Source organism: Hoplias malabaricus, chromosome 1 (genome assembly GCF_029633855.1).
Source record: "Hoplias malabaricus isolate fHopMal1 chromosome 1, fHopMal1.hap1, whole genome shotgun sequence".
NCBI classification, from domain to species: domain Eukaryota; kingdom Metazoa; phylum Chordata; class Actinopteri; order Characiformes; family Erythrinidae; genus Hoplias; species Hoplias malabaricus.
The window spans coordinates 15,106,637-15,130,511 of NC_089800.1; the positions used below are offsets into that span (position 1 = coordinate 15,106,637).

At 39.1% G+C, this 23,875-nt stretch overlaps 2 protein-coding genes and 1 long non-coding RNA gene across 7 annotated transcripts; 2 read left to right on the forward strand and 1 right to left on the reverse strand.

The window, feature by feature from the left end:
• The first annotated feature begins 796 nt into the window (after positions 1 to 796).
• skilb (SKI-like proto-oncogene b) lies at positions 797 to 11,145 on the forward strand. Its single transcript, XM_066662506.1, has 8 exons — positions 797 to 966; positions 2,611 to 3,882; positions 6,518 to 6,595; positions 6,701 to 6,789; positions 6,902 to 7,092; positions 7,224 to 7,438; positions 8,335 to 8,550; positions 9,057 to 11,145. The coding sequence occupies exons 2-8, from the start codon at positions 2,734 to 2,736 to the stop codon at positions 9,261 to 9,263; spliced, it is 2,145 nt and encodes a 714-aa protein (XP_066518603.1). The 5' UTR covers positions 797 to 966; positions 2,611 to 2,733; the 3' UTR covers positions 9,264 to 11,145.
• Positions 11,146 to 11,862: 717 nt separating this feature from the next.
• On the forward strand, positions 11,863 to 19,537 carry lrrc31 (leucine rich repeat containing 31). Of its 4 annotated transcripts, none has more exons than XM_066684331.1 (11): positions 11,863 to 12,110; positions 12,404 to 12,443; positions 12,700 to 12,918; positions 13,091 to 13,237; positions 13,341 to 13,508; positions 14,055 to 14,225; positions 16,627 to 16,794; positions 17,369 to 17,536; positions 17,612 to 17,776; positions 17,902 to 18,069; positions 18,835 to 19,537. In XM_066684331.1, the coding sequence occupies exons 2-11, from the start codon at positions 12,434 to 12,436 to the stop codon at positions 19,149 to 19,151; spliced, it is 1,701 nt and encodes a 566-aa protein (XP_066540428.1). In that variant the 5' UTR covers positions 11,863 to 12,110; positions 12,404 to 12,433; the 3' UTR covers positions 19,152 to 19,537. The 4 variants fall into 4 exon arrangements, with proteins under 4 accessions (XP_066540428.1, XP_066540441.1, XP_066540434.1 ...); XM_066684344.1 differs by having other exon boundaries at positions 12,706 to 12,918; XM_066684337.1 differs by lacking the exon at positions 11,863 to 12,110 and having other exon boundaries at positions 12,314 to 12,443.
• On the reverse strand, positions 18,581 to 21,158 carry LOC136709254 (uncharacterized). Of its 2 annotated transcripts, none has more exons than XR_010804477.1 (3): positions 21,032 to 21,158; positions 20,417 to 20,544; positions 18,581 to 19,115 (listed from the first exon to the last, which is right to left on the reverse strand). It is a non-coding gene; the product is annotated as an uncharacterized lncRNA (long non-coding RNA). The 2 variants fall into 2 exon arrangements; XR_010804478.1 differs by lacking the exon at positions 18,581 to 19,115 and adding an exon at positions 19,843 to 20,109.
• Positions 21,159 to 23,875: the final 2,717 nt, after the last annotated feature.

A 23,875-nucleotide genomic window follows, 5' to 3' on the forward strand; every position in this document is an offset into this window, starting at 1 on the left:
GTCTAGTCTTTCAGACTCTGATTAATCTCCATATTATGATGTTGGATTACTGACTTAGTCGATCCATGGGTAATAATAGCAGCTTGACATGGCTGATGTCTGTCTAGCAGTTTAAAATAACTTACCATATGACTACATTATTAAACACTTGATAAGTGAAAGACAGCTGTTAGATTTTCCATGCTATAAAATTTCAGTCTATGAATTTGGCTGCTTTTCTTCTTCTCACAGTTTAAGTTCCCAAAAGCACTCAATGAGGTTTAAAATAAACAATTCCGTGTTAAACAGAGCTATTAGCATGAGTATAGTATCTAAAGCATTTTAGCATTTTATTTGTCGATTCGGATCTCTAGAAAGCCAGTAAATGTAGTAATAAACCAACAAAGTGTCACTAAAAGTTAAAAACTCTCATTAATAGCTTGTCTGCCAGAATCTGAAACCACAGACTGTGAGCCAGACTTCCTCCCTGTTAAGCCCTGCTGTCTAGCCGTGGCAGTCTTGCTCGCTGAGTGGGCGATGGGCGAATGACGTAGGTTGTCGGGTTGTGGGCGTAATTTTTTTTCGCACCCGTTTACGGACATGTCCCGCCCATTCTCCGCTTGCATAGGCTTGTTGCTCAAACTCATAGCGCGCCCGTAGGCTTGTGAATATGAGCGACAGACGTGCTGACCAATCGTAGAACAGAACGCTGAGTCGTAGTGGCCAATCATGGCAAGGGTCGACAGGACTTACCTGAATACAGGCGGGTAAAAAAATAACACCGTGGTCTATCACCATGAAGTGTTCGTCTCGGTGATTTAGTGGAGAGAGACGAGACTCGAATGCGGGCTGCATCGAAGGGAAAATCCTTCTTACTACCTGCTTTAATCGGCCTACAATCATCATAAGATTGTATTTTCTCGTCCTGAAGACGAATATTATCTTAAACCAAGAGGATATAGGTCTTAAAACCAACCTGATAGAAAGGTAAGGTATTAGCCTTGTTTTTTTCGCTTTGGGGAAGCATCGGTTGCTCATAACTGTAATCTGATAACATCGTGTATTAGGGCTGGCTATTAATTCGGTTTTTTAATCCGTTTATGTCGGCTTGAAATCGTTTCAAAACAGCAAAATCCAACCTAGATAGCCCAAGAATGTTGTCGTTTGGGCTTCAATTATGGCTTTTTATATTTGATCCGTGTTTAAAGAGCAGTTAAGTGTTGAGTATAAGGGGGGGCATGTTGGAGAATTCACTCGATAGTGGAACCATTTGGCTGGTGGGCTCTGTGTGTGTGTGTGTGTGTGTGTGCGCGTATGTGTGTGTCGGTGTGATTGTGGTCTCTAGCCTACAGCAAGCAGGGCAAATCACGGTTTATCGTTGCAGTGTTGGCTATGGAGAGAAAATGAAGGCTTTTCCTTCGACACGACGGTTGATATTTTTTTTTACAGATGTAGAAGGAGGAACTTTTTTAGCAGTGCTCTTGAGGCTGGCTTCGGGGTTTGTTGTGAAATGCATTGCTTGTGTTCGGGAGGCTGGATGGGGGGTAGTCCCGTAAAGGGCTGGTGAATGTCATTACCACAGCAGAGGGGGGAGGGGGAGCTCTGACTGTGAGTAAGCTCCAGTTGTAGGAGGGGGGTGGAATGTCTGTCACTTGCAGCTACATTTGTGTGAGTCATTTTTTTGAAGCCCTGAAAGATGTGGTGACGACAACCAAATCACGAATGCTTTATACAGACAATATCTTTTCTGACATTTATGTTGCTGACATTTATCTAGAGACAGGACACCTTCAGCATATCCAAGCTTTAAAGCAAAGGGGATAGCCTTTCATTTTCTGTAAAATGGTACACATTTTTACACAGTTGCAGTTAGTCCAGTGGTTTACTCCAGTTTTATGTGATACAGTGTAAAATGGACGTAAGTGGAACTAGTTAATTTTTTTTTAAAGAAAGTAAAAAATGCATTCAGTAACTGGAATAGAATGTAGTCGAGGTAAATCTGGTCAAATTAAAAAGGTGGAATTAATGATCTTATTTTTGCCAAGACAAGAATTCATTTAGAACCTAAGAATCACAAATGTACTGTAGCCTTTTTAAATCTGTAGTTTTAAGTTCACCCAAATCTGACACGGTTTTGCTGTGGAGGACCTGACCAGGTCAATTAATTCATAGTGATGCTTGGCTGATAGCCCACCTGAAGATTTCCTTAGAACGTACTAAAACATATTTGATATAGAGCATCATAGTTTGCTTTTCTTGGGAGGATGTGTTGGTAGAATTTTTCTAGTTATTTGTCACAATCACTCAATAAAACAATAGTACTTATTTTGACAGCCCCCTTTCAAAAACAATGTATGAGACGCAGTTGTTTGTCTGGAAAATGGAAATAGTAATAATAGTGACGTGCACATACATTGGAATATCAACAAAATGAGGAAATTGTAGTAATCTGCAAAAAATGCAAACTTCTAAATCTGATTGCAAACCTTGACTTCTTCCTTATTCTACCACAAATGCATCCAAATTAACTTTGTGACTAACAAATGCATCAGAATTACCTTTGTGACTGATAAAAATGAACATTTTGATTTCAGTTTGATCCTGACATAACATTACTGGTCTTTATTTCAGAATTCCCTTAGAAGCTTGAAGTGTAGACTACCAAAATGATCCTCAGCCTTTAAAAAATCCTCTCTTCCTGACTGACAGTGAGCCAACTTTGTGTTGAATATCAGACATATTGGTCAAAGCAATATGGCTATGGTCCAGAATAACCGTCCTCATCCTGACAAGGACCAGGCTCTCCACAGAGTGCCCCTAAAGAGACTGATGCGAGAGAAACCAATAGAAGCAGCCCCAATAAAGAAAAGAGTAATGGCTGCCCTTAACTTGTCGTGCAAAAAAGAGTCGCCATCATTATTGTCCTCCTGCAAACCTGTCATAAAGACTGAACATATAGACAAGGACTCCTTATTTCCGGGCTGTGTCCGTGACCTTGTCTACCAGCAAGACCTTAAATTGAAGGATGGACAGGATAATGCTTTAGACCTAAGCCCAGCCTTGAGACACACCCTGGCCCAGTTCACTTTGAGCAGCCAGTGCTCTCTGGGTGGCCCTGCTGCATTCTCTGGCCAGCACAACCAGGATAAGCTGGCCCCTTTGCTTACCCAGGCAAGCGTGGGAGGAGGACCCCTGCTGGTGCCTCCAGACAGCTCCACAGAGCTTGTGGTGTGCAATCTGGAGGGCGAAACCATCTCTTGCTTCTCTGTGGGGGGTGAACTGCGTCTTTGCCTGCCTCAGGTGCTGAACACAGTCCTGCGAGACTTCTCTCTTCAGCAGATCAACTCAGTGTGTGACCAGCTCTACTTGTACTGCTCTCGCTGTGATGCCTCCCAGCTGCACGTTCTCAAAGTGTTGGGTGTCTTACCACCTGGAGCACCTTCTTGTGGCCTCATCACGCTCACTGACGCCCAACGCCTCTGTAACACCCTACTCCATCCAAGTGAAAGCAATGTCCCATCTGGGCCACTGAAGGGTCACTTAGTTGGGGAGGAGGAAGAGAGAGAAGCTGAAGAAGGTGGAGCCTTTTGGGTGGAACACCAGTGCCTGGGAAAATGCCAAGGCCTGTTTGTGCCTCGTCTATACACAAGCCCTGGCTCCCCCTGCATCCGCTGCTCACAGTGTCGCCGGTTCTTCTGCCCAGAGCGCTTCGTCATGCACTCGCACTGGCAACCCGACAAGCGCACGTGCCATTGGGGCTTTGACTCAGCCAAGTGGGCCTGTTACCTGCAGCTCGGGCGCAGGTATCAGGGGACAGCCGAGGAGGCCAAGTTGAAGCAGATGCTGGAGACCATGAAGCTGAAATTCTGCAGTATTCAGCTGGAGGCCAAGCAGGCACATCTGGTAAGTGTTTTTTTTTAATTTTATTTATTTATTTATTTATTTATTTATTTTTACTCAGATTGTATAGGGAATATGGTGCTTATTGTAGAATATTTTTAACTGCTTAAATGCAAAATGACTCTTGATCACTCTTAAAAAGTGTTCCAGAATTGTTATTTTTATGCACATATGGCCCTAGGGCAAACCTCTTTTGTGCTTTGGTATTGAATCTATACATTCACACAATATGATTTTTTGTGTATTGACTCACTTCAAAGAACCCTTTTAACCTCACGTGGTATTGTTTTAATGGTTACAAAACACATCGTAGTAGTTACTAGATAGTAAACCTTAAGATTAATAGCTGAATATTAAACCTGTAGTTTTAAGGTTTAAACATATACTTTTATTCCAGATGTGTGTTTATGCAGAGATTTGTCATGGTATATACTGTTAAAAGTATATAGTTCAGTGGGATCCCTGCATTTGAACCATACACTGCAGAATAATACATGTGATGTTAGAGAGACAGAAACAGATGTTACTGGCATGAAAAAACATTCTTTAACTCTACGTAAATTCTGAGGCTTAGGAATCTCCCCACAGAAACAAGCTGTCACGACAGAACAATTTGCAGCAGAGAACTGGGACATGTGCAAGGGACGGCATTCGTCTCCATAGCTGACTGTAAGCTAAACAGCAAACTCTGACTCGTGCTAGGTGAGCCAGAGCCAGGCCGTGTGTGTGCTAAGAGCAGGCGTTTCCCCCAGAGGAAGCTGCCGGACACAGTTCAGGCAGGGTCGCCTGGCTCTCAAGCTCCAACTGACAGAGTCTGCACAAACAGCAGCAACCACGGCAACAGTGCAGAGAAACAGAGGAGAGAGTGAGTGGGAGGGGAGTGGGCGGGAGAGAGAGGGAGAGAGGAAAAAAAGACAGAGATGAGGAAAGAGTGGGAGACAGAAAGAGAACGAGAAAGCAATAGAGGCCAGGGCAGTCCATCACATGTTCCTGAAGCCTGCAGTTTCCCCTTCGTGGGCCCAACATTCACTTCATAGGACCTGCCTCTCAGCCAGTAAAAACAGACACCCTCAGCCCCAGCCTCCCTTGCAGCCAATGAGCTTTCAGAACTCTTTGTCGATTCCCATCTCATTATATAATGGTTAGCCAGAGACTAAACAACAGTGGCCGGCGACTGTTCTTCTGGGAACAGAGCCCTTTGTCTAAGGACGTAGACAGCGCTGCTTGTATCAATTAAATACTGAATATATCAGACTCTTGCACTGCCTAATCTTTACAGACAGTAGACAAAACATTCATATAAGAAACAGAGTTAGGCTTTATCTTTCCCACTTTTTTCAAACTATGGTTATTTGGCCTAACCTCTGCCAAATGCACATAGGGAAATAAAACGAAAGCAGACAGGCGACCTCTGGACTTGGCTTTCTGCCACAGCGTAGGAGGGAGTGATTGAATGTGCTTATTTTTGTCCCAGCTGTTATTAACATTTTCTCAGATAAGAGATGAAATTGTCTGGCTTTCCTGACACAAATAGCAACACACTGTTAAAACTATAGCAGCAGAGAAGTTATATTCTCTTCAGATTTTAGAAAGCAGGAAAATGTAAGAATTTAAGAAAAATCTTGTTACATTGTTAAGACAGTAATATTCACAATATTCCTATGATTTTTTTCTTAAACCCTTCCATTAATGTCTAAATGCTCATAATTTTCATATGGGTTACCTTCCAAATTGTTTTAGACATCCAGATAAAATTTTCAGACAGTGCTAAACTGCAGAGTCAATGGGAATGCAGACACATCTCGTAAAGTTGAGCCGAGGCCATGACAGGAAAGGCTAATTGATCAGGCCTGTGGGCAGGTCTGGCGCGACTGAAGTATTTCAGCGAGGTCACTGATAAGCCATGTGAGTGCTCGACTGCTGGGAGATTGACTGGACTGCTTGCGTCACATGTTGTAAATAACTATGTGGAGCCCTCTTGCTGCGAGAGCCACGTGACAGCTCTCAGACACACACACCCAGACACACAAACATACTTGTGCGCACACACATACACGCACACTGGCTCGCCCAAGAGTCGTCTGGAGTCCTTACACATGACTTCATGCATAAATGCTTTGCTGCCAAAAATGTTCATACCTGCAATGTGTTATGTTTCCAGGAGACATAAACTAAATCATTCTGGTTGTCAGCATGATAACAATCTGAGTATCTTCAAGATTGTGGTTCAAGATATAGCAGTCTTGTGGGCAATACATTGGTAGTTTGAATGAACCAGTGTTTGTGCTTTTTAGGACTACGAACAGAGATTGATACAGTATATCCAGAATAACGTTCTTTTTGTACTGAAGTCTGTAGGCTGAGCTGTTACTTTATTTAAAAGTATGATTGGGAGTAAGTTGCAGTGACTGGTGGTTTTCATTAAACCACAGTTTCTGATTGCTTATGTTAGATACATCCATTTCTTATTCTGTACTCATTCATAAAGATTTTTCTAGCTGCAAACAGAAAGAAACATGTTACAGGGCCATCAGTAGGTCTATGTGCCTTAAGGAAACATTCAGAACTACCAGAGCTAATCTTGCCTCCATGCTGTGCCATGCAGTACTGACATACTATCCCTGTTTGTGTTCTGTAGGAGACTGCCCAAGTACAGGAGGGATTAAATCTCTGTTCTGGGAAAGAGAAACTGTGCGAGACTGGCTCGGAGGGAAAGGTAGTGTACTCACCTGCAGTAAACTTTGTCTGTGTCCTTCACTGCATTTCTTTGTAGACATGAAACCAGACCAACGGGTTCTTTTTTTGTCTCTTTCTCATGCAGGCACTGGCTCTGCCCGCCTATGTGTTTGACCCGTGTGTGCTTGCCAATTTGAAGGAGGACCCCAGGCATCATGAGCTCATGTGGCAAAGGTAGAAGATTATTTATAAGCATTCACATTAAAATTGATAATTTATATTTAATTAATAGTGATATTTAGCAATTATACAAAGTATTAAAAGTTCTTCTTATGTTCTTTTCCAGTTGGTATCTTTACATGCATGATAAGCTGGCAAATTCTAACATGGCTATGAGTTCTGGCTGTTCTGACATGAAAGATGTGGACACATTTAGAGCAGAGATGCTGGGAAACATACTCAAGCATGGAAGCAGCCAGGATAACAAGACATTAACTCAGGATGTGGAGGCTGATCCCAAGGAATCTGTTATTACAGGTCTGTTATCATGCAGATATGTGACTTGTGAATGAATGTTTTAATACCTATTACTTGTGTTAATGCCTGGAATCTGACTTTTCCCCTCATAACTTGTTTTATTATTTTTTTAAATGTTATTCTCTTATCAGGGTGGAAAAAAACAAGCTGCTTGTCTGGCCAATTGCAACGCAATGCTCCAGACGAGTGGCCACGAGTTTCCATAGAAACACCCGCGTATGAGAAACCTTTCAGTGGCGGTCTTGAGGAGAACAAGGACAGCATGGTGGTGGAGGTGCTTCAGATGTACAATGCTCAGCATGAGAAGCTTAAGTCAACACTCCGCAGGCAACAACAGCTAGAAAAGGTTTGCTGTATAATACCTTTACACCAAACCCTGTGACTATGGCCTCAAAAACATAGCACCTCTTCGTTAAGCTGAAAATAAATTGACCTGAAGTTCCAACAATCACTAACACATTGAAATTTTGGTTTGGTGTGCCATGCATTTTTATGTTTGTTGAGAGCCTCTAGAATGTTCTCCCCCATTCACACTGTTCTGGAAAGGCCCTCCCCTATTCACACTGGCTCATTTGGCTTGTCACCTCTTAGAGGGATCACATGAGGCAAGGCAGAAAAACATGAGGCGCACTGCGTGGTCTTTTTTTTCGTTGGGGTCCTCATTGCTTTTTTTAAAGCTGCTTCTAGCTGCATGTTTCTGTTGCTAAGCAACAGTAGTATTGTAGTCGTAGGACAGTGTGCTAGCTAGATATTGTTTCAATATTTATAACTAGAAAGCTAAAAGCTAAAAAAACTGAAGTAAAATAACCTGCTTTTTGTAGCTGTGCTAATTTTGATTCTTGAAATTATACTGGTCAGGCTACTTAGTTATCATTGAAGGGATGTCTTGGATTTGATCTAAATGGTTACACAAAAAACTATGTTATTTTACAGCTTTGAAATTATTATTATTATTATTTTAAACTCTGGTGTGTCTGGAGCACTTCTCATAAAAGACAGCCGCACATGGTGCAGGCATCCACTAGGCAAAATTCTCATTCTCCATTTAAAGCAAACAGAAAAAAAGCACTTCCATCAGTAAAAATATTTCCAGTGTGAATCCCCTTTTCTGGCATAGAATACAAGCAGCTGCCAATATTAGAATATTGGTTTTGTTTCTCTAAGTGTGTATCTAGGCTTGAGTTCATGTTTTTTGTTGTACATTGAGTTTAACCTGACCTCTTTTTTGCCCTTGGGAAGCAGGAGCTGCAGGCTTTGCGCAGGGACGAGGCAGCAGAACAGCGCCACCTGCAGGGTGAACTGGAGGTGGTACAGACAGAGCATGCTCAAAAGCTGGGGGAAGTGCAGGAGGAGCAAAGGAAGCTCAAGTGTAGACTGGAGCAGCTGAGACAGCAGGGCTGCAGGTGCAGAGAGCAGCAGGGGGCCGAGCAACAGCAGGAGAGCCATTACACTGCACAGGTAGGACACGTTCACACCTTATACCCCTCATGGATTACTACTTATGCTCACCGTCTGCTAGGGCCAGGGGGGAGAGCTGAGCTACTGAAAATACTGTTTAATGTGATTTCATATTCATTATGTAAAGTAATAAGATAATTTTCCATTATTGGTTTCCATGCATGTTTCAAAACCAAATAGTGTTTCATTAGGTTTTATGACTATGGTGTTTTATGTTGATGGAAATTTCTGCCCCCTGCTGGATTCTCTCTCGGGAGAAATAATTATTTTCAGTGTTTTTATTTCAGTGAATTTCCCAACCTTGATTCCTAAGGAACTTTATACAGGAGTTTTGTTACTCCATTCCTTTAAAACACATATGTAATTGATTAATATGATTAGGCTATTACTTGTGAATAGTATAGGATTTTTTTGTTTTCAGCTGAAAAATAACTAAATCATGCTGTACTTCAGGACTACTGCTCTAATTAATCCAAGACTATCTATGTTGTTTTTTGCATATTTAGTTATCAGAACTGCGCAAGAGATTGGACCGTGCTGAAGAGGACCGGGAGGAACTGCAGGAAGAGCTTCGGAGGGAGAGGGAGGCCAGGGAGAAGCTGGAGCGCACAATCACCGAGCTCAAACAGCAGATAAAAGAGTCTGTACCTACTTCTACGCTGGACAGCCCCCTCTCAAGCTCCTCTGATGCTCTGATGTCTCCAGGTCCATAGTGAGGCCTCCAAACCCATTAACTGCAGAACATCTTATTAACTCTGACCAAGTTTTGTTTTGGGACATTGTTTTGGCCTTGCAATTTTAGAGCCAATTTAGCTTTTTATTGTAGATGAAGAAGTAGCCAAAGCCTCAAATCCCATCAATTTATGTCTTTATGAATAAAATATTACCGTTTCATGCAGCACAATATGTGCAGACAAACACAACAAATATATTATGGTTAGTAGTCCATTCTATAATATAAATATGATTTTACAAAGCATTAACTGTTTTTTTTACAGCAATTTCCTTTTGTATGTAAGTTCTCACACATGAATAGAAACTCTCAGTGTGTGCGAATATTAGAATCCTTTGACCTGCACGTGTGTATTCAGCACCATTTATTAGTCAGTGCAATGACTACTGGTAGAGAAAAAAAAGATAAATTTCAGACTTATAATAATTGTTTTAAAAAAATTATTACATGAGATATATTGTTTTTAAAAGTATTTATTGTTTAATAACAAATGTTATGTGAGCAAGACCTTTGTAAAATTATACATACTTAAAGGTACGCAAAGTAAATTTTTTGCTCTTTGGCTCATAAACCATGTAAGCCTCAAAATGTCAAGCTGCTAGTATTAGCACTCATCATTTAACTCGTTATGACATAGGGATAAGTAAGAATATTCAGAATTAGCCTGACCTCTGATAAACACTGCATTTGTCCTAACTCAAAATAAGTGTAGATCTCTGCAGCTTGTCCTCATGTTACATTCCATATTGTCACATCCAATTTTCATAATACTCTGCTAAATTTCAGTGAAAGAATTTATTTGGCGTACCTTTAAGATATTTTCTTTGCATTTATATTTGACGTATGTATGCACAGTTTGAATGTACAATATGTATGCATGTATGTATGCTAAAATATATGAATATGTTAACCAAGTTTACACTATGGTATGATTTTAAGAAAAAGAAAAAAAAATATGTATATAAATGTTTTGTAAACCATTTCTTATGAATGTTGTACATCCTCAAATTTTCTGATATTTTCTGTTCATATTGTTCCATTTCTTTTTGAACTTTTAACAAAATGAAACATTTATGTTAGTAAAGGCAGAAAAAAGTATAAAATGCTCTTTATATTGTCAGATAGTTTACTATTAACCACAGGAAATTATATGAATCACTGTATATCACATTGTGTCATAAGATTAGATGAACAGGGTTTACTTAACATATGCCATGAGGGCGTCATGATGTTCGTATATGGGAATGAACTGGTTTTGAGATTTAGACTCTCTTATTGACAATCAGAGGGAATATATATATATATATATATATATATATATATATATATATATATATATATATATATATATATATATATTCCTTGGACATAAACACATAAGAATGGGCTGATCATAGCTACCTCAGGTGAAACTTATATATATATATATATATAGATATATATATATATATCTGTGTTTCTTACAGTATGGACTGAAAGAGAAAAGTTGGAGTATTTTAGCAGTCTGAGCTCTAATTACCTCTGTGCTGTTTCTATGCTGCTTTATGGGCTAAGTGTTACTGGCTTCTTCCTGTGAGCTGAACGAGAGGTGCATGTATAATATTAAATACACACAAAAAAAAAGAGGCTGCCCCTTATATACATATACATATATGCTGAGTATTTCTTTACCCACTTTTCATGGTCATGTTTGCTGATGTTTATTGAGTTTCCTCCTAATGCCAGTGCTTGTCTGTATGGTACAAGATGCCACTTTTGTCCTACCTCCACCTGTGAACAAGCCACATTGTATCACACTCACTTTTCTGTATGTCAATTCATTGGCATTGATATTCTCATTTATCATTGGGGTTAAAAATAAAACCTGTTCCTATACATCATTTATTTATTATTCACGTATTACAGCTTATGCCACAGGCAGAAATTCCCTAGTTTACATTGTATTATACTTTTATATTATAACATTGGATAGCCGTTTATCCTGTGTAACTGTTACATTAAATACATAGTGCATTTAATCAGGGGTGGGGAAAAATGTAAACAATATTTCAAGATATCCATTAAACTGTATATTTTTATTAGATGTAGATAGTTATTTACAACAGACAGATAAGCCCACAAATAGTCCCCGTTAAACCACATACTACAGCACTATGTAGAATGAAAATATCCAACATTAAAAGTACACTCAAAAATATTTTGGTTTGGATGCGCAGAAATAATCCGTATTGTATATGGATACACTTATATTTTAATATTTTGAATGTTCCAGTAATTTCACAAAGTTATTGGTTAAACGATTTAAACTGAATTAAATATTTTATACTTTTATAGTCATTTTACCTCAGGCACAAAATTCCATGGCTACATCTCCAACTGCCCCCTGCTCCCTTTGTAGTGAGTACACTAGTAAGTAGGTCATTAAACAACTGCTTCTGCAGCTAAATGAAGGTCATTTTATTAACCCATGAGCTCCCTGTCCAGCCTACACTGCACACTCTTGAGTGTGAGTCAATCCTCTGTAGTGCACTGAATTCGAAGCAAGGAGCCGTTTGGGATTCGGCCGCGGAAGCTCGAGATAAACGCCTGAGATTCACATGACTGAGATACCAAGGTAGCTCGGTATTTCCGGAATCTGAAGTTTTACTTGTGCGCACTAGGGCTGCTTCAAAGGCTGGTTAATTGGTTTTATGATAAAAGCTGTGGTTTAGGTTTGAAAACGTTACTTTTAATTGACGCTAAATACGTTCCTACAAACGGCTCCAACACAAGCGCAAAAGGCGGTTTCTTTGGACTGTAGCTGAAAACTTGGAAACGACGAGATCTGGTTTGTTTATTTTTTCCACCCGTACTCAAACAACCCCGCCCCCTGCACTAGGATTGGTTAGAAGTATTATATCCTGCTTCAGCATTTTCTGCTACATTCCGCTAATTTACATATAGAACCCTTTTAGCCAATCCTAGCGCAGGAGATGTTGTACTTCTCCACAGCAGTCAGAATGAGAGATCCTGTTTACTCCCCAGAGCAGGATATGATTGCATGTGGTCACAATTTAAATTTGCAGTTAATATCAGTTATATATAATTTATTAAGCAACTAACTCAACCATTGTCTTATAGTTTCGTTACTGTGGCAGTTGCTGTCCAACAATGGAATCAGGTACAATGTTTCAGCTTAATATAATTACCTTGTTTACACTACATGTTTTTAGGTACAATTAAATATTATTTATTTCTATATATTTCTTCCTTAATGTTTTTGTTTATGACTATTTGTGTTAGATTCAAAAGCCCATGTTCTATATTTTATTTTCTGTTATTTAACTGTGTATTTATGATGTTTATGTGATATATGTATCAATATTTTCAAGGAAAAATAAGTCTGTTAAAAATCTAACTGGTTTTGTTATGTCAAGGGACAGATCCGCCAAGAGGGCGAGAGGCCTCTCAGAAGAGGTCACCTTTGGATCTGATAATGAACCAGATCCGGAAGAAAACCACCTTCACAGAACGAAAAAAGCCATCCATGGGTCGCCTTTTTCGTCCATCTGTAAACAGTGACAAGAATGAAGATATCTCTGAGACAAAGGAAACAGACAGTAGCGAGGGGAAAGACAGCACAGGACCTGGAACAGGTACAAACATACTGTACACACAAACAAATATACTTTATAAGGTTACTTAGAAACATAAATATAATTATATTTAAGGGTGGTATTGAGAATGAATATTGATGTTTATTGAGCAAGCCATATGCTATAATGAATTAATATTTACATCCCTGATCTAGTCTATGGTATTTCTTAGAAAGCAGCGATACAGACTCTGAGATCAGCTCAGGGGTGGGATGGGGCAGAGTAAAGCAGTTTGTGCAGAAGCTTGGAAAGACGCCGGACAGTCAAAGCTTGAGCCTCGCTCACTGTGACCTAACAGCCACTGATGCTGTTGAGCTTGGTAAGAGATTAGACCCTCCTCTGGGTCCATGTGTTTCATTTCATGGCACAATGAGCATCCATATGTCGTTCTCTCTGTCCTGAATGGTTCTATCTTCCCTCAGGAACCTTGCTGCCATACCTGGCTCAGCTGGAGGTGATGGATCTCTCCTGGAATGACCTGCTGGGTGGTTCTCTGAAGGCTCTGACCTGTCACTTTCAGCACACAGGGAAACTGAAAATACTCAAACTGAGCAGCTGCAGGATCACAGCTCATGACCTTACTGCACTGGGTAACGTAGAATCAGTGTATTATCCGTTTTTAGCAGCACTGCTAGGACTTTTACATACATCAGTGTCACTGCTTTGTTGAGAATAGCCTGAAAACAAAACAGTTTGACAGCGCAGCCATTATTATTAAACCTACTTCATCAACATATTTTAAAGTGGGGATGTATAAATTAATATCATGGAGATTTTGTGCTGCTTGTAGATAAATCAATAGTCAAACACCCATGTGCTGTGACATTACAACCATAATTAAGCGACAGTCTGGTGCGCTACTATATTTAGCATTCAAGCTTCAAGCCAGAAGAGTAGATATGCTTGTCCCTTTGGCCAAAAATCTTGCATTTAAAAAGCATTTGCAGTAATATCAATTTTGTATACCAAATATTACCAAAATTAATCATTTAAATCACACAGCTCCAGCAAATATAACAATATTTATCATATACATCATGTACCAGCAAGTAAGTGTGCCTGTGTAAAGTAAAGAAAAATAATAGCATACTTTATTGTGGATTGCTTATAAATATATGGGTTTTGGTATGTGACAGGGGAGGCTCTGGATTGTGCTCCTCTGCTAGAGATGCTGGATTTGTCCTGGAATGCTGGGGTTGGGGGAGGAAATCTCCATGGTCTAACCAAGCATCTCCACTCTGCCAGCTCTCTGAAGGAGCTCCACCTGGTCGACTGTCAGCTCTCAGAAACAGATGCCATGGCACTTGGTGAGCAGAGACCTATGCTGTGTAATGCCTGCTTTATGTTAACATTAATACCATATGACATATACTGACTATAAAGGGTCTATATTCTATATTTATTTTTCCATGTATTTGTGTTTTTGCCTTCTGTGGTGTAATATGGTTTATGCAGTTTATTGTTTTAAAAAGAGTTTTAATTTGTTTTTCATAATTAATCAAATATACACATCAAAAATCACAACATATTTACAGGTGCAACTACAAAAATATCATAAAAAAATGCCACTGTTTGTTCAGAATTTAAAAAGGTAAACTCCATATTTTATATAAGTTTTTTAATTTAACTTTTGATCAGTTATAGTTAATAGAAAAAGAAATCCAGTATCTCAGATTATTAGAATATTTCATAACCTCAGTCAGAATAGGATGCACAATACAGAAATGTTGAACTTCAATATGACAATATGATTTTTATACATAAAATATTGGTTGGGCCCCCTCCAGGATGTGTTCCTGCCTTGCGCCCAGTGATTCCGGGAAGGCTCTGGAGCCACCATGACCCTGAACTGGATAAGCAGTTACAGATGATGAATGAATGAATATTGTTTGGGGCTCCTTGACCACAAATAACTGCATCAGTGTGGTGTAGCATGGAGGCAATCAGTTTGAGGCACTGCCGAGATGTTATTGAATCCCAGGGTGCTTTGAGACTGGCCTTCGGCTCCTCTGAATTGCTGGGTCGGTTGTTTCTCATCTTCATTTGACAATAACCCATATATTCTCTATAGGGTTCAGGGCCAGGGAATTGGCTGGCTAATCAAGCACAGTAATATCACAGTCAGCAAAGCATTTGGTAGTAGTTTTGGCACGGTGCCCATGTGCTAAGTCTGGAATATGAAATTGGCATCTACAGAATCTCATCAGCAGATGGAAGCATGAAGAGGTCTAAAATCTCCTGGTAGATGGCTGTGTTGACTTTGGACTTCATAATATAGACACAGTGGACCAACACCAGCAGATGAGACCCTGAACTATCACAGACTGTAGAAACTGTGAATTCCGTGACTCTTTGCTCTTCCTCCAGATACTAGAAATGAAATGCAAAATGTACTTTTAACTGGATGTAGGACCACGGAGCAGCAGTCCACTTCTTTGTCTCCTTAGCCCAGGTAAGATGTTTCTGTCTCTGGTTCAGGAGTGGCTTGAAACAAGGACTGTGGCAATTCTCTTGGAGAAGCCTGTCTGTGGTGGCTCTTGATTCACTGACACCAGCCTCAGTCCCCTCCTTGTGTATCTCCCCCCAAGTTCTTGAATCCACTTTTCTTGACAATCCTCTCAAAGGTTGCTGTCATTCCTGTTGCATGTGCAGCTTTTCCTACCACATTTTCCCCTTCCAGTCAACTTTCCATAAATGTGCTTTCATGCATCATTCTGGGAACAGCCAGCATATTCAGCAGTGACTTCTGTGGCTTACACTCCTTGTGGACAGTGTTGATGAATGTTTTCTGGGCAACTATCATGTCCACAGTCTTCCACAGCCTATGTGCTGAACTAGACAGTGACATACAAGGTATTCATACACTTTGAATTATAACTCAAACTTAAAATGAAGCATTCTAATACCCTGAGATACTAGATTTTAACATTTACATTTTTCAATTAAATTATGAACAAAAATATTTTCCAAGATATACCAAATGTTTGAGCAAATGTTGTGTGTACGAACACTTCCTTGTTTCTACACTCGCTTTCCATTCTTTCAGCTCCACTGATCATACAGGAGTACGTTGTAATTCTAAACTACAGACCATTCCATTGTTTTTTCTTCATAGTTTGCCCCCTTCCACCCTTTTCTTCAATAATTAGGACCCCCACCACATAGCAGGTATGATTTGGGTAGTGGATCATTCTCAGTGCTCAGTGAGAAATAGTAGTGCTGCTGGAGTGTTTAGGTAAACCTGCCTCATTGGTCCTCCTTATAGATGTAATGTCATAGACAGTAATTATTTTTTAGCTGCACATTTTGTGCTGGTCCTCTATTTACCCACCATCAGTGGTCACAGGATGCTGTTGGCTTGATATCTTTGGTTGGTGAACTGTTCAGTGACACTGAAAGTTTTAAAAACTCCTGGTAGTTGTGACCGATCCACATGTAAGAGCACAACGTCAGTATCACAGCGCTAAGAACGATGCACCACCCAATTCATACCTGCTCTGTGGGGGTCATGTATAGGTCCTGACTACTTAAGAAAAGGGTGAAAAGGGGCTAAACAAAGTATGCAGAACAACAGATGGACTGCAGTCTGTAATTATTGTAGAACTACAAAGTGCTGCTTTATTAACAGTTGAGCTGACAGAATGGACAGTGGGTTTAGAAACATGATGTCCTTAACGTAAGGTGTGTAGTAATGGAATTAATCTTTAGGTGAAGCTCTCCAAATGCTGTCTTGTTTGGAGGTCTTGGACTTGTCCAACAACAAGCAGATGATGAAAGGATTGGAGAATGTGGCCACTTCTTTGAACTCTACTCCACAGCTAAAGACTCTGAAGCTGAGCATGTGTGGACTAAGTCACGATAGCTTTGCCATTCTAGGTATGTAGGTGCTTTGTATGACAAAGTTAAAATTAAACAAAATATCAATGGGAATATGAAAAATATGAATTAGCACGAAAATATTCACTGATCGAAATGTTAATAGTTCTAGCTTGTGTTCCCGGTGTAGCAACCTTTTATACTGTTTTTTTTTTTTTGTGTAATGATTTGTTAAACATTTCACTTTATTTAAAGAATAATAAATAAAGCCAGCTAGTAAAATGGTATATCTCATTCTAGGGACTACTGTAAAATCACTACAAGAGGCAAGTAAATATATTTTCAGCAGAAAATAAGACACACTTTTAGAAGCATGCATTTGAGCGAAAATTAAAAAATTTCAACACGGTGAGATTTGGTTTGACAGAGAACGGTAGTTGTTTTCCTGTCATTTCAGTTAAAGATTTAAATGATTTACACTTGGAAAAAAAATCTGTTAAAATGCAACATGAAGTATGTTTATGCTGAATAACAATAGTTTTTACAATGCTGTGTGTAGTCTTCATATATCTTCTACTAATAATTGACCGAAATGTATTGTTGTAAATGTTATATTGTCTTGTGTCACCAATAGGAGAGAAACTGAAGTTTGTCCCAGGCCTGGAGAACCTAGATCTGTCCTGTAATAAGGAATCGAGTGGAGGTTTCAGCACACTGACCACAGGCTTGTCTTTCCTCACATGTCTGAAATGTTTGGACATGCACTCGTGTTGTCTAACAGAAGATGACATACTGGCACTGAGTAAGAATGTGTGCTTTTTATTGTATTTTTTAAATTATTTTGTTATATTGTTAGGCTAATATTTTTTTCTTTAAGCCCAAGTTGTTCCTTCTTGGGGTGAGCTGACAGAGCTGGACCTGAGTTCCAATAGAAATGTTGGTGGAGTAATCCAGTCTCTTTTGCCTGTCCTACCTCTTTCAAAGATGAAGAAGCTTTACCTGAATAACTGTGGGCTAAGTACAGAGACATGCCAGGCTTTAGGTATGAAAAGTATAGAGGCTGAGACAGTTGTTCTGCATGCAGCTGTATTTAAGTGTCAAAATAGCAATTGAAGAAATGTTGATTATTTGGCTGTGTATGCGTGTGGGGATTTATGTGCTTCACAGCCACCAGTATGCAGTCACTCACGCAGCTGGAGAGTCTAAATCTGTCATGGAACAAAAGTGTTGGGGAAATTCTGCAGCAGTTTCTGGAGCCTTTGCAGCCCAACTGTGAACTGCAGGAGCTGAGACTGAGTAGCTGTGACTTGACAACTGAGGACATGCTCTACTTAGGTACAAAACAAGAAAAATCATAAAACTGTTATTAATTTCTAACTACGGCTTGGAAAATGTTTGATATTTTTCATTTATTTTTTTTTTACCTTAAACTTCATTATACAAATTCATGCAATTGGATTATCATATCTAATACTATTACAAATACCTCTTTAAAACAAATAAATTATACTTGATGGCCATTTAACTGGAAAATAAATAAATGAATGTGATTACTGACTTTTACACATTTACTGTAATTTGTTAAAATATTTAGGTATAAATAGGTTAATGTTACAGAAGCTGGACATTCAGTGAGTGGTTTGTTACTGAGCATTTTATTTTAGTAAATATATTGTCACTGTCCAATGAAAACGTTTCTCCCAAAATAGTAACTTTACAGGAAAAGGGGGAAAACCCTCTTAATTATCAGTGGAAGTTTAGGTAACAAACTTGTATTATAAAAGATGTTATAAATGATTTCCATGCATCCATTCATCAATTTTCACACAATGTGAAGTACGGCTGTTCTGTTCAAATTATGCAGAATAAAATCCACAAAACTGGAGATATGTGTTTTTAATTGGACAGTGAGGATATGCTTCATGTTGTCAATAGGTTCTTGGTAAATAGCCTTGTCTTTCAGATGATTTATCCAGTTGTTTATCATGAATTTGATCACAAAAACAATACTACAATTTCCCTAGCCAAGTGGTTTTAAAGCCTACTTTCTACTAATTGCTGTTGACTAGGGTTTTGTACATTTTGTGTATGTTCTTGTAGAATCTGCCTGTAAACTAGGATGTTTGTCCAAGCTGAAGATCCTAGATCTCGCTTATAATGGCAGTGTTGGTGATGGAGGCTGGGTTTCTCTCTTTGGGGAAGCCGAACGTTTGAAGGAGCTGCAAGAGCTGGACATTAGCCTGCGACCCTCCTCATCTCTCTCTGCGTCCCCTTGGCTACCTGCCCTGTTAGATGCTTTGCCCCAGCTGCCCTCCCTTCGCCGCCTGGCCCTGCAGCGCTGGGCCCTCGGCCCCACAGAGAGAGAGACGCTGGAAAAAATCCTGAGCAAAAAGAAAGTAATACTAGAGTGTGATTAAGTAACTATACCCACAGCAACGTAGCTGACAAGTTAACTTTTTGTTAGTGTGTGATATTTCAAAGCAAATAAGCACGATTTAAATATAGAAATATTTTACCACTTTTTAAATTCTAATTAGTATTTTTTTATAAGCACTATATTAGAGAAGCCCCACATTTTTAAATCAATTCCTTTTAATTTGGCCAAACTGGAAAAGAAACTTGGGAACAATGCAGTTTTTTTCAAGTTAAAATGATTGTACTGAAAATTACACTTTAAGCTTTTTTTTATACCGTCCAAGATCTAAAGGCAGCCAGGATGTACATTTCTCTATGAACCAGTGTTGATATGTAATATAAATCAAAAATGTTCTATACCATGTAAATAATTTGCACATTTTTTCAATAAAGGATTTAATAGTAGTGCACTGAAAACACCTTTCTTTTTAATGCAACAATGAAGCCAGGTATATGGTCATCTTTAGATCTGGTAATTATTTAAATGCTCTGATGTGCAATTATATATAAACCGTTTAGTTTTGGTCTCGCTATCTTGAAAATTGCATATAAACATGACAAAAAGATATGGAGGTTTTTAAATATTTATGTTATCAACAACAATGTGAAACTCCCAAAATTCTACACCCATAATTTAATCACACCTCTGTACAGATGGACTGACTGTATCTGTAGGAGAGTGCTGAGCTCAGCAGGGTTGTAGATCCAGAGAGTGTGATGGATTCAGCTCCAGGGCTGCATTGCTGGCAGTGTCTCCATTCTCACCAATGATTGGCATCCAGTAATAATGCCTTCGTAGGCCACTGAACACCTCGGCCAAGTAAAAATGCCCATATACTTCATAAGGAAACACATCAGTGTGCTCCTTCAACAGAGTCCCCCTGGCAATGAGCTGGAAAATGCCTGTTCTAACAAACTGACCATAAATGACCAATATCGCCCTTCTTTTAGGGAACACTTCTGCAATAGAATCACAATCAAAATATTTTTCACATTCTCATAGCATTTAACCTTTTAGGTAAATAAACTATCAATAATTTGGAAAAACTAAACAGAAATATCACATTATAACAAAATGGATACATTTACTATCAGTCAAAGTACAAAATAGTGCATCAGTAAATAAAATGTTTGTATTTCTTCCTGTTAAAACCTTTACAGATGAGTCTATAAATGCCCTCCAATTGCACTGTGAAGCAATGGAACCGTGCAACTTCACAAATTTGATCTATCTAGTTTGTATGTGTATAATTAAGTGTCATCTTACCACACACACTGGCTCCTCAAGTCTGTTAGCCTCAAATATAAATGTGCATCAGATGTGGATTTTTACCCATAGCTTTGGTGAGGGACACCAGTCCAGCTGTGCCAATGTTGTTACATGGGATGGACAGCCTGTCAGACATGGACAAAACAGAAATAAGGAAATAAAGTGGACATAACAGTTACAAGTCACAACAATTGCTGGACTGCCTGCTGGGCCAGCCTAGAAGAGGCATATGAGCTTACTGACTGACTGACACCTAATGCTGAAACATGCATGCGTGAGTGGGAACTGTTAATTCAGCCTTATTTCATAGACAGAACTTAAGGTGGCACCACTACACTGGTTTTAGAAATGTTCAAAAACAAGTGATAAATACTTTTATAGTTCATTACTTGATATTATTGTAAACAAAGACATTGATGTGAAGCACGAAAGCTTCTCCAGACCTTCCAATGACAAGGTATGTGTTTTGGGCTTTCCTGTTGAAATTCCAGAAAAAACCATGTGACAATGGCTATATGGCTAATGGCGGTCTGGCTAAACTAGGCTTGCCTAGTTTCTCTTTGCTCTTGTTTTTAACAGATTATTCTGTCTGAAAAAGGTAGAAATCCATACGCTCTTAATCTGCAGTGGGCCAGGTCTATGATCCACCATCTGTCCATCACTGCAGACTAGGTTTGTCAGATAAACTACTTTAACCCGTATTTGAACACTAAATGCTGTGCTGTGGATCGGACTGATAAGAAACGCGTTGTGTTCTCGTTAGAGTGTTTTGTCAGACGCTGCTCTCAGATACCCCACGTAAACAAAAAAGGCGCTACTTATTAGTCATCACTTTTATTTAGCCAATCAGCAGCAGAGTTAACTGTCCATCGTTTACAGCGGCATCCAATGGAGTCATAAGTCCCGCCTATAGAAGGTTGCTCTGAGCACAACTACATATCTCTGCAGGCCGGAGGCCCGAAGTGGGAGGAGTGTACGCAGCAAGTGGGCGGAAACCAGCAGGAATGTAGGAAAAGCAGCCTTTGTGATTTAAAAAAAAGGGCATAGTTTCTCTCCAACAGAATTAGATACCTTCTACTAGTTATATAGTTTAAAATATTAGGTTTCAGTGAAAACGAAATACATAGCACTCCTGATATTTTAATTATATATTTTTGGTAATCTGATTATGGGGTGAACTGCAAACTAATGAAGTCCATTAGGTCTCTCATGTCTACAATCATTATTTTAATTTGATTACAGAATATTATAGGACTGTATTATTTGTTTTGTACTCAGCACAGTATTAGAATATAATCAGTTTAAATGTGTAAACCCTTAAGTAACACTATAGAAAATGGCCCACTATTCATATAAAAAATTTAAAGCAGCTCCTTTCCATTAATGGACATGGGAGAAATGGTGCTAATAATTTGCAAATAATCATAATATTCAGCAAAATATCTACCATGAGCACTCAGTCATAGTGGGTGTATATGAGAGTATAGTCAGTGCATGTAGCTACAAGCTACACTTAATAAGATGAAACTTAATAAGATGGAAATTCACTGTAATGTAGTTATGGTGTAATGAATTCCAAGATAGTGGTGCAACCTTTCAGGAAATTTGGCTCAACTTAAAACTAAGAATATAAATAGACATTCAGAGAAGTTCACTGTACTTCATCTAGTTCCTTTGCATGGTTTTAAATGATTCTTTATAGAAGTATGTCCTTGTTGTAGTGTATTATGTATTACTCTTTGCCTTCAGATGATCACACAGGCTTTGATTTGGCATCAGAACCAGGTCCTGGAACACTGTACTCACAAAATTAGTTGAATCAAGTTTGTTTGAACTGGGAGAATAGGATCAGAATTGGATAACACTGGCTTAGACTGTCAGAAAGCCTTCCTTTCTTCTTACCTGGATTGTGCATGTGAATTTGTAGAAGGACTACCATTCATTCATTCATTCATTCATTGTCTGAAACTGCTTATCCAATTCGGGGTCGCGGTGGGTTCAGTCCGGAGCCTAACCGGAATCACTTGGTGCAAGGCAGGAACACACACACACACACACACACACACACACACACTGAGTCGCCAATCCACCTACCAACTCCTCACAGACAGAGTGTGGCTCAAACCCACAACCTCCAGGTCCCTGGAGCTGTGTAACTGCAGCACTACCAGCCTCACCACTGTGCCGCCTGAAGGGCTATAAATTTATTTTTATATAATTCATTTATTCAGTTTAATTTATTTCAGAAATACACCATATGCACAAATATTTGAGAACACATTTGTAATGAATGTATTCTACATTAAGTTGCACCCATTACTAACACAGATGTGCAAATGTGCACACACTGCTTCTCTAATCCCTGTAGAGAAATACTATAGAATTGGATTCTCTGGAGTAGAGAAACATGAACCTAATGCCAGGCGAAGAATATATAACACCCCATGTTATATACTATCATGTTTCTTGTTAGGAAGTGAGTAGTAGCCTTTATGTAAGCAAACATTATCATTCTCAGTACATGTGGTCTCGGTTAAATGGTTATTCTCTTTTTATTGCAAGAATTTCACATATTAATCCAACCACAAACAAGTCTGTAAATCACATGATGCTGAAAACGTACTCCATATAATGTACTCAATGTTTACAAGGTAAAATATTAATACTGAAAACAAAACAGTTATTACATGGTCACCAGGCATACAGCTGTACTACAAAATACACAATAATCTAACACAATATCCCAAAGAACTCACTGACATTCTCTTAAACTTCCAAACAATGCTCAAACAGAGCAATTCAAGCTGCATTAGTTATGGAAATTTGTTAGAAGAAAGAAAATAACTAGGATACCTATTTTGTGCAAGGGCATTTTACACAAAGCAGGACATCACAGTGAACCAGACAGCCTAGGTTTCTATAAGTATCAAACTATACACACTGTCAGAACTGTGGTGTATAAGGTGCCCTGCAAGGCCAGAACTGTTGGGTTTGGATTAAATTCAGTACTGGAACCACACACACCTCTCCCTCCCTCTCTCTCTCTCTCTCTCTCTCTCTCTCTCTCTCTCTCTCTCTCTCTCTCTCTCTCTCTCTTTCTGTGTGCGTGTGTGAGGGTGTGTTTTCATTAGCTGAATATAATGACATTGACAGTGAATTAATGATGTGTTAGGTGATAGGGCGAAGCAGCTTTATATAATAGCAGAAAATGCAAGCCATTTAATGAGAGACATTTTAAATAAGGATCTGCATATATAAATATACATATACATATATAAATATACATATTTTATTTGAACTCTGTGCAACTTTAATTAGCGTGTTTACTGGACAGGAAACGCCCAGACTTTGATTCATTGCGGAGTGGTTGTAGTAATAAAGAAGTTAGGTTTGAGAGTGTTCGTGTTCGAGAGCTTGTGCAGGCTATAAATATTAGTAGATGGGGTGAAGCATAAG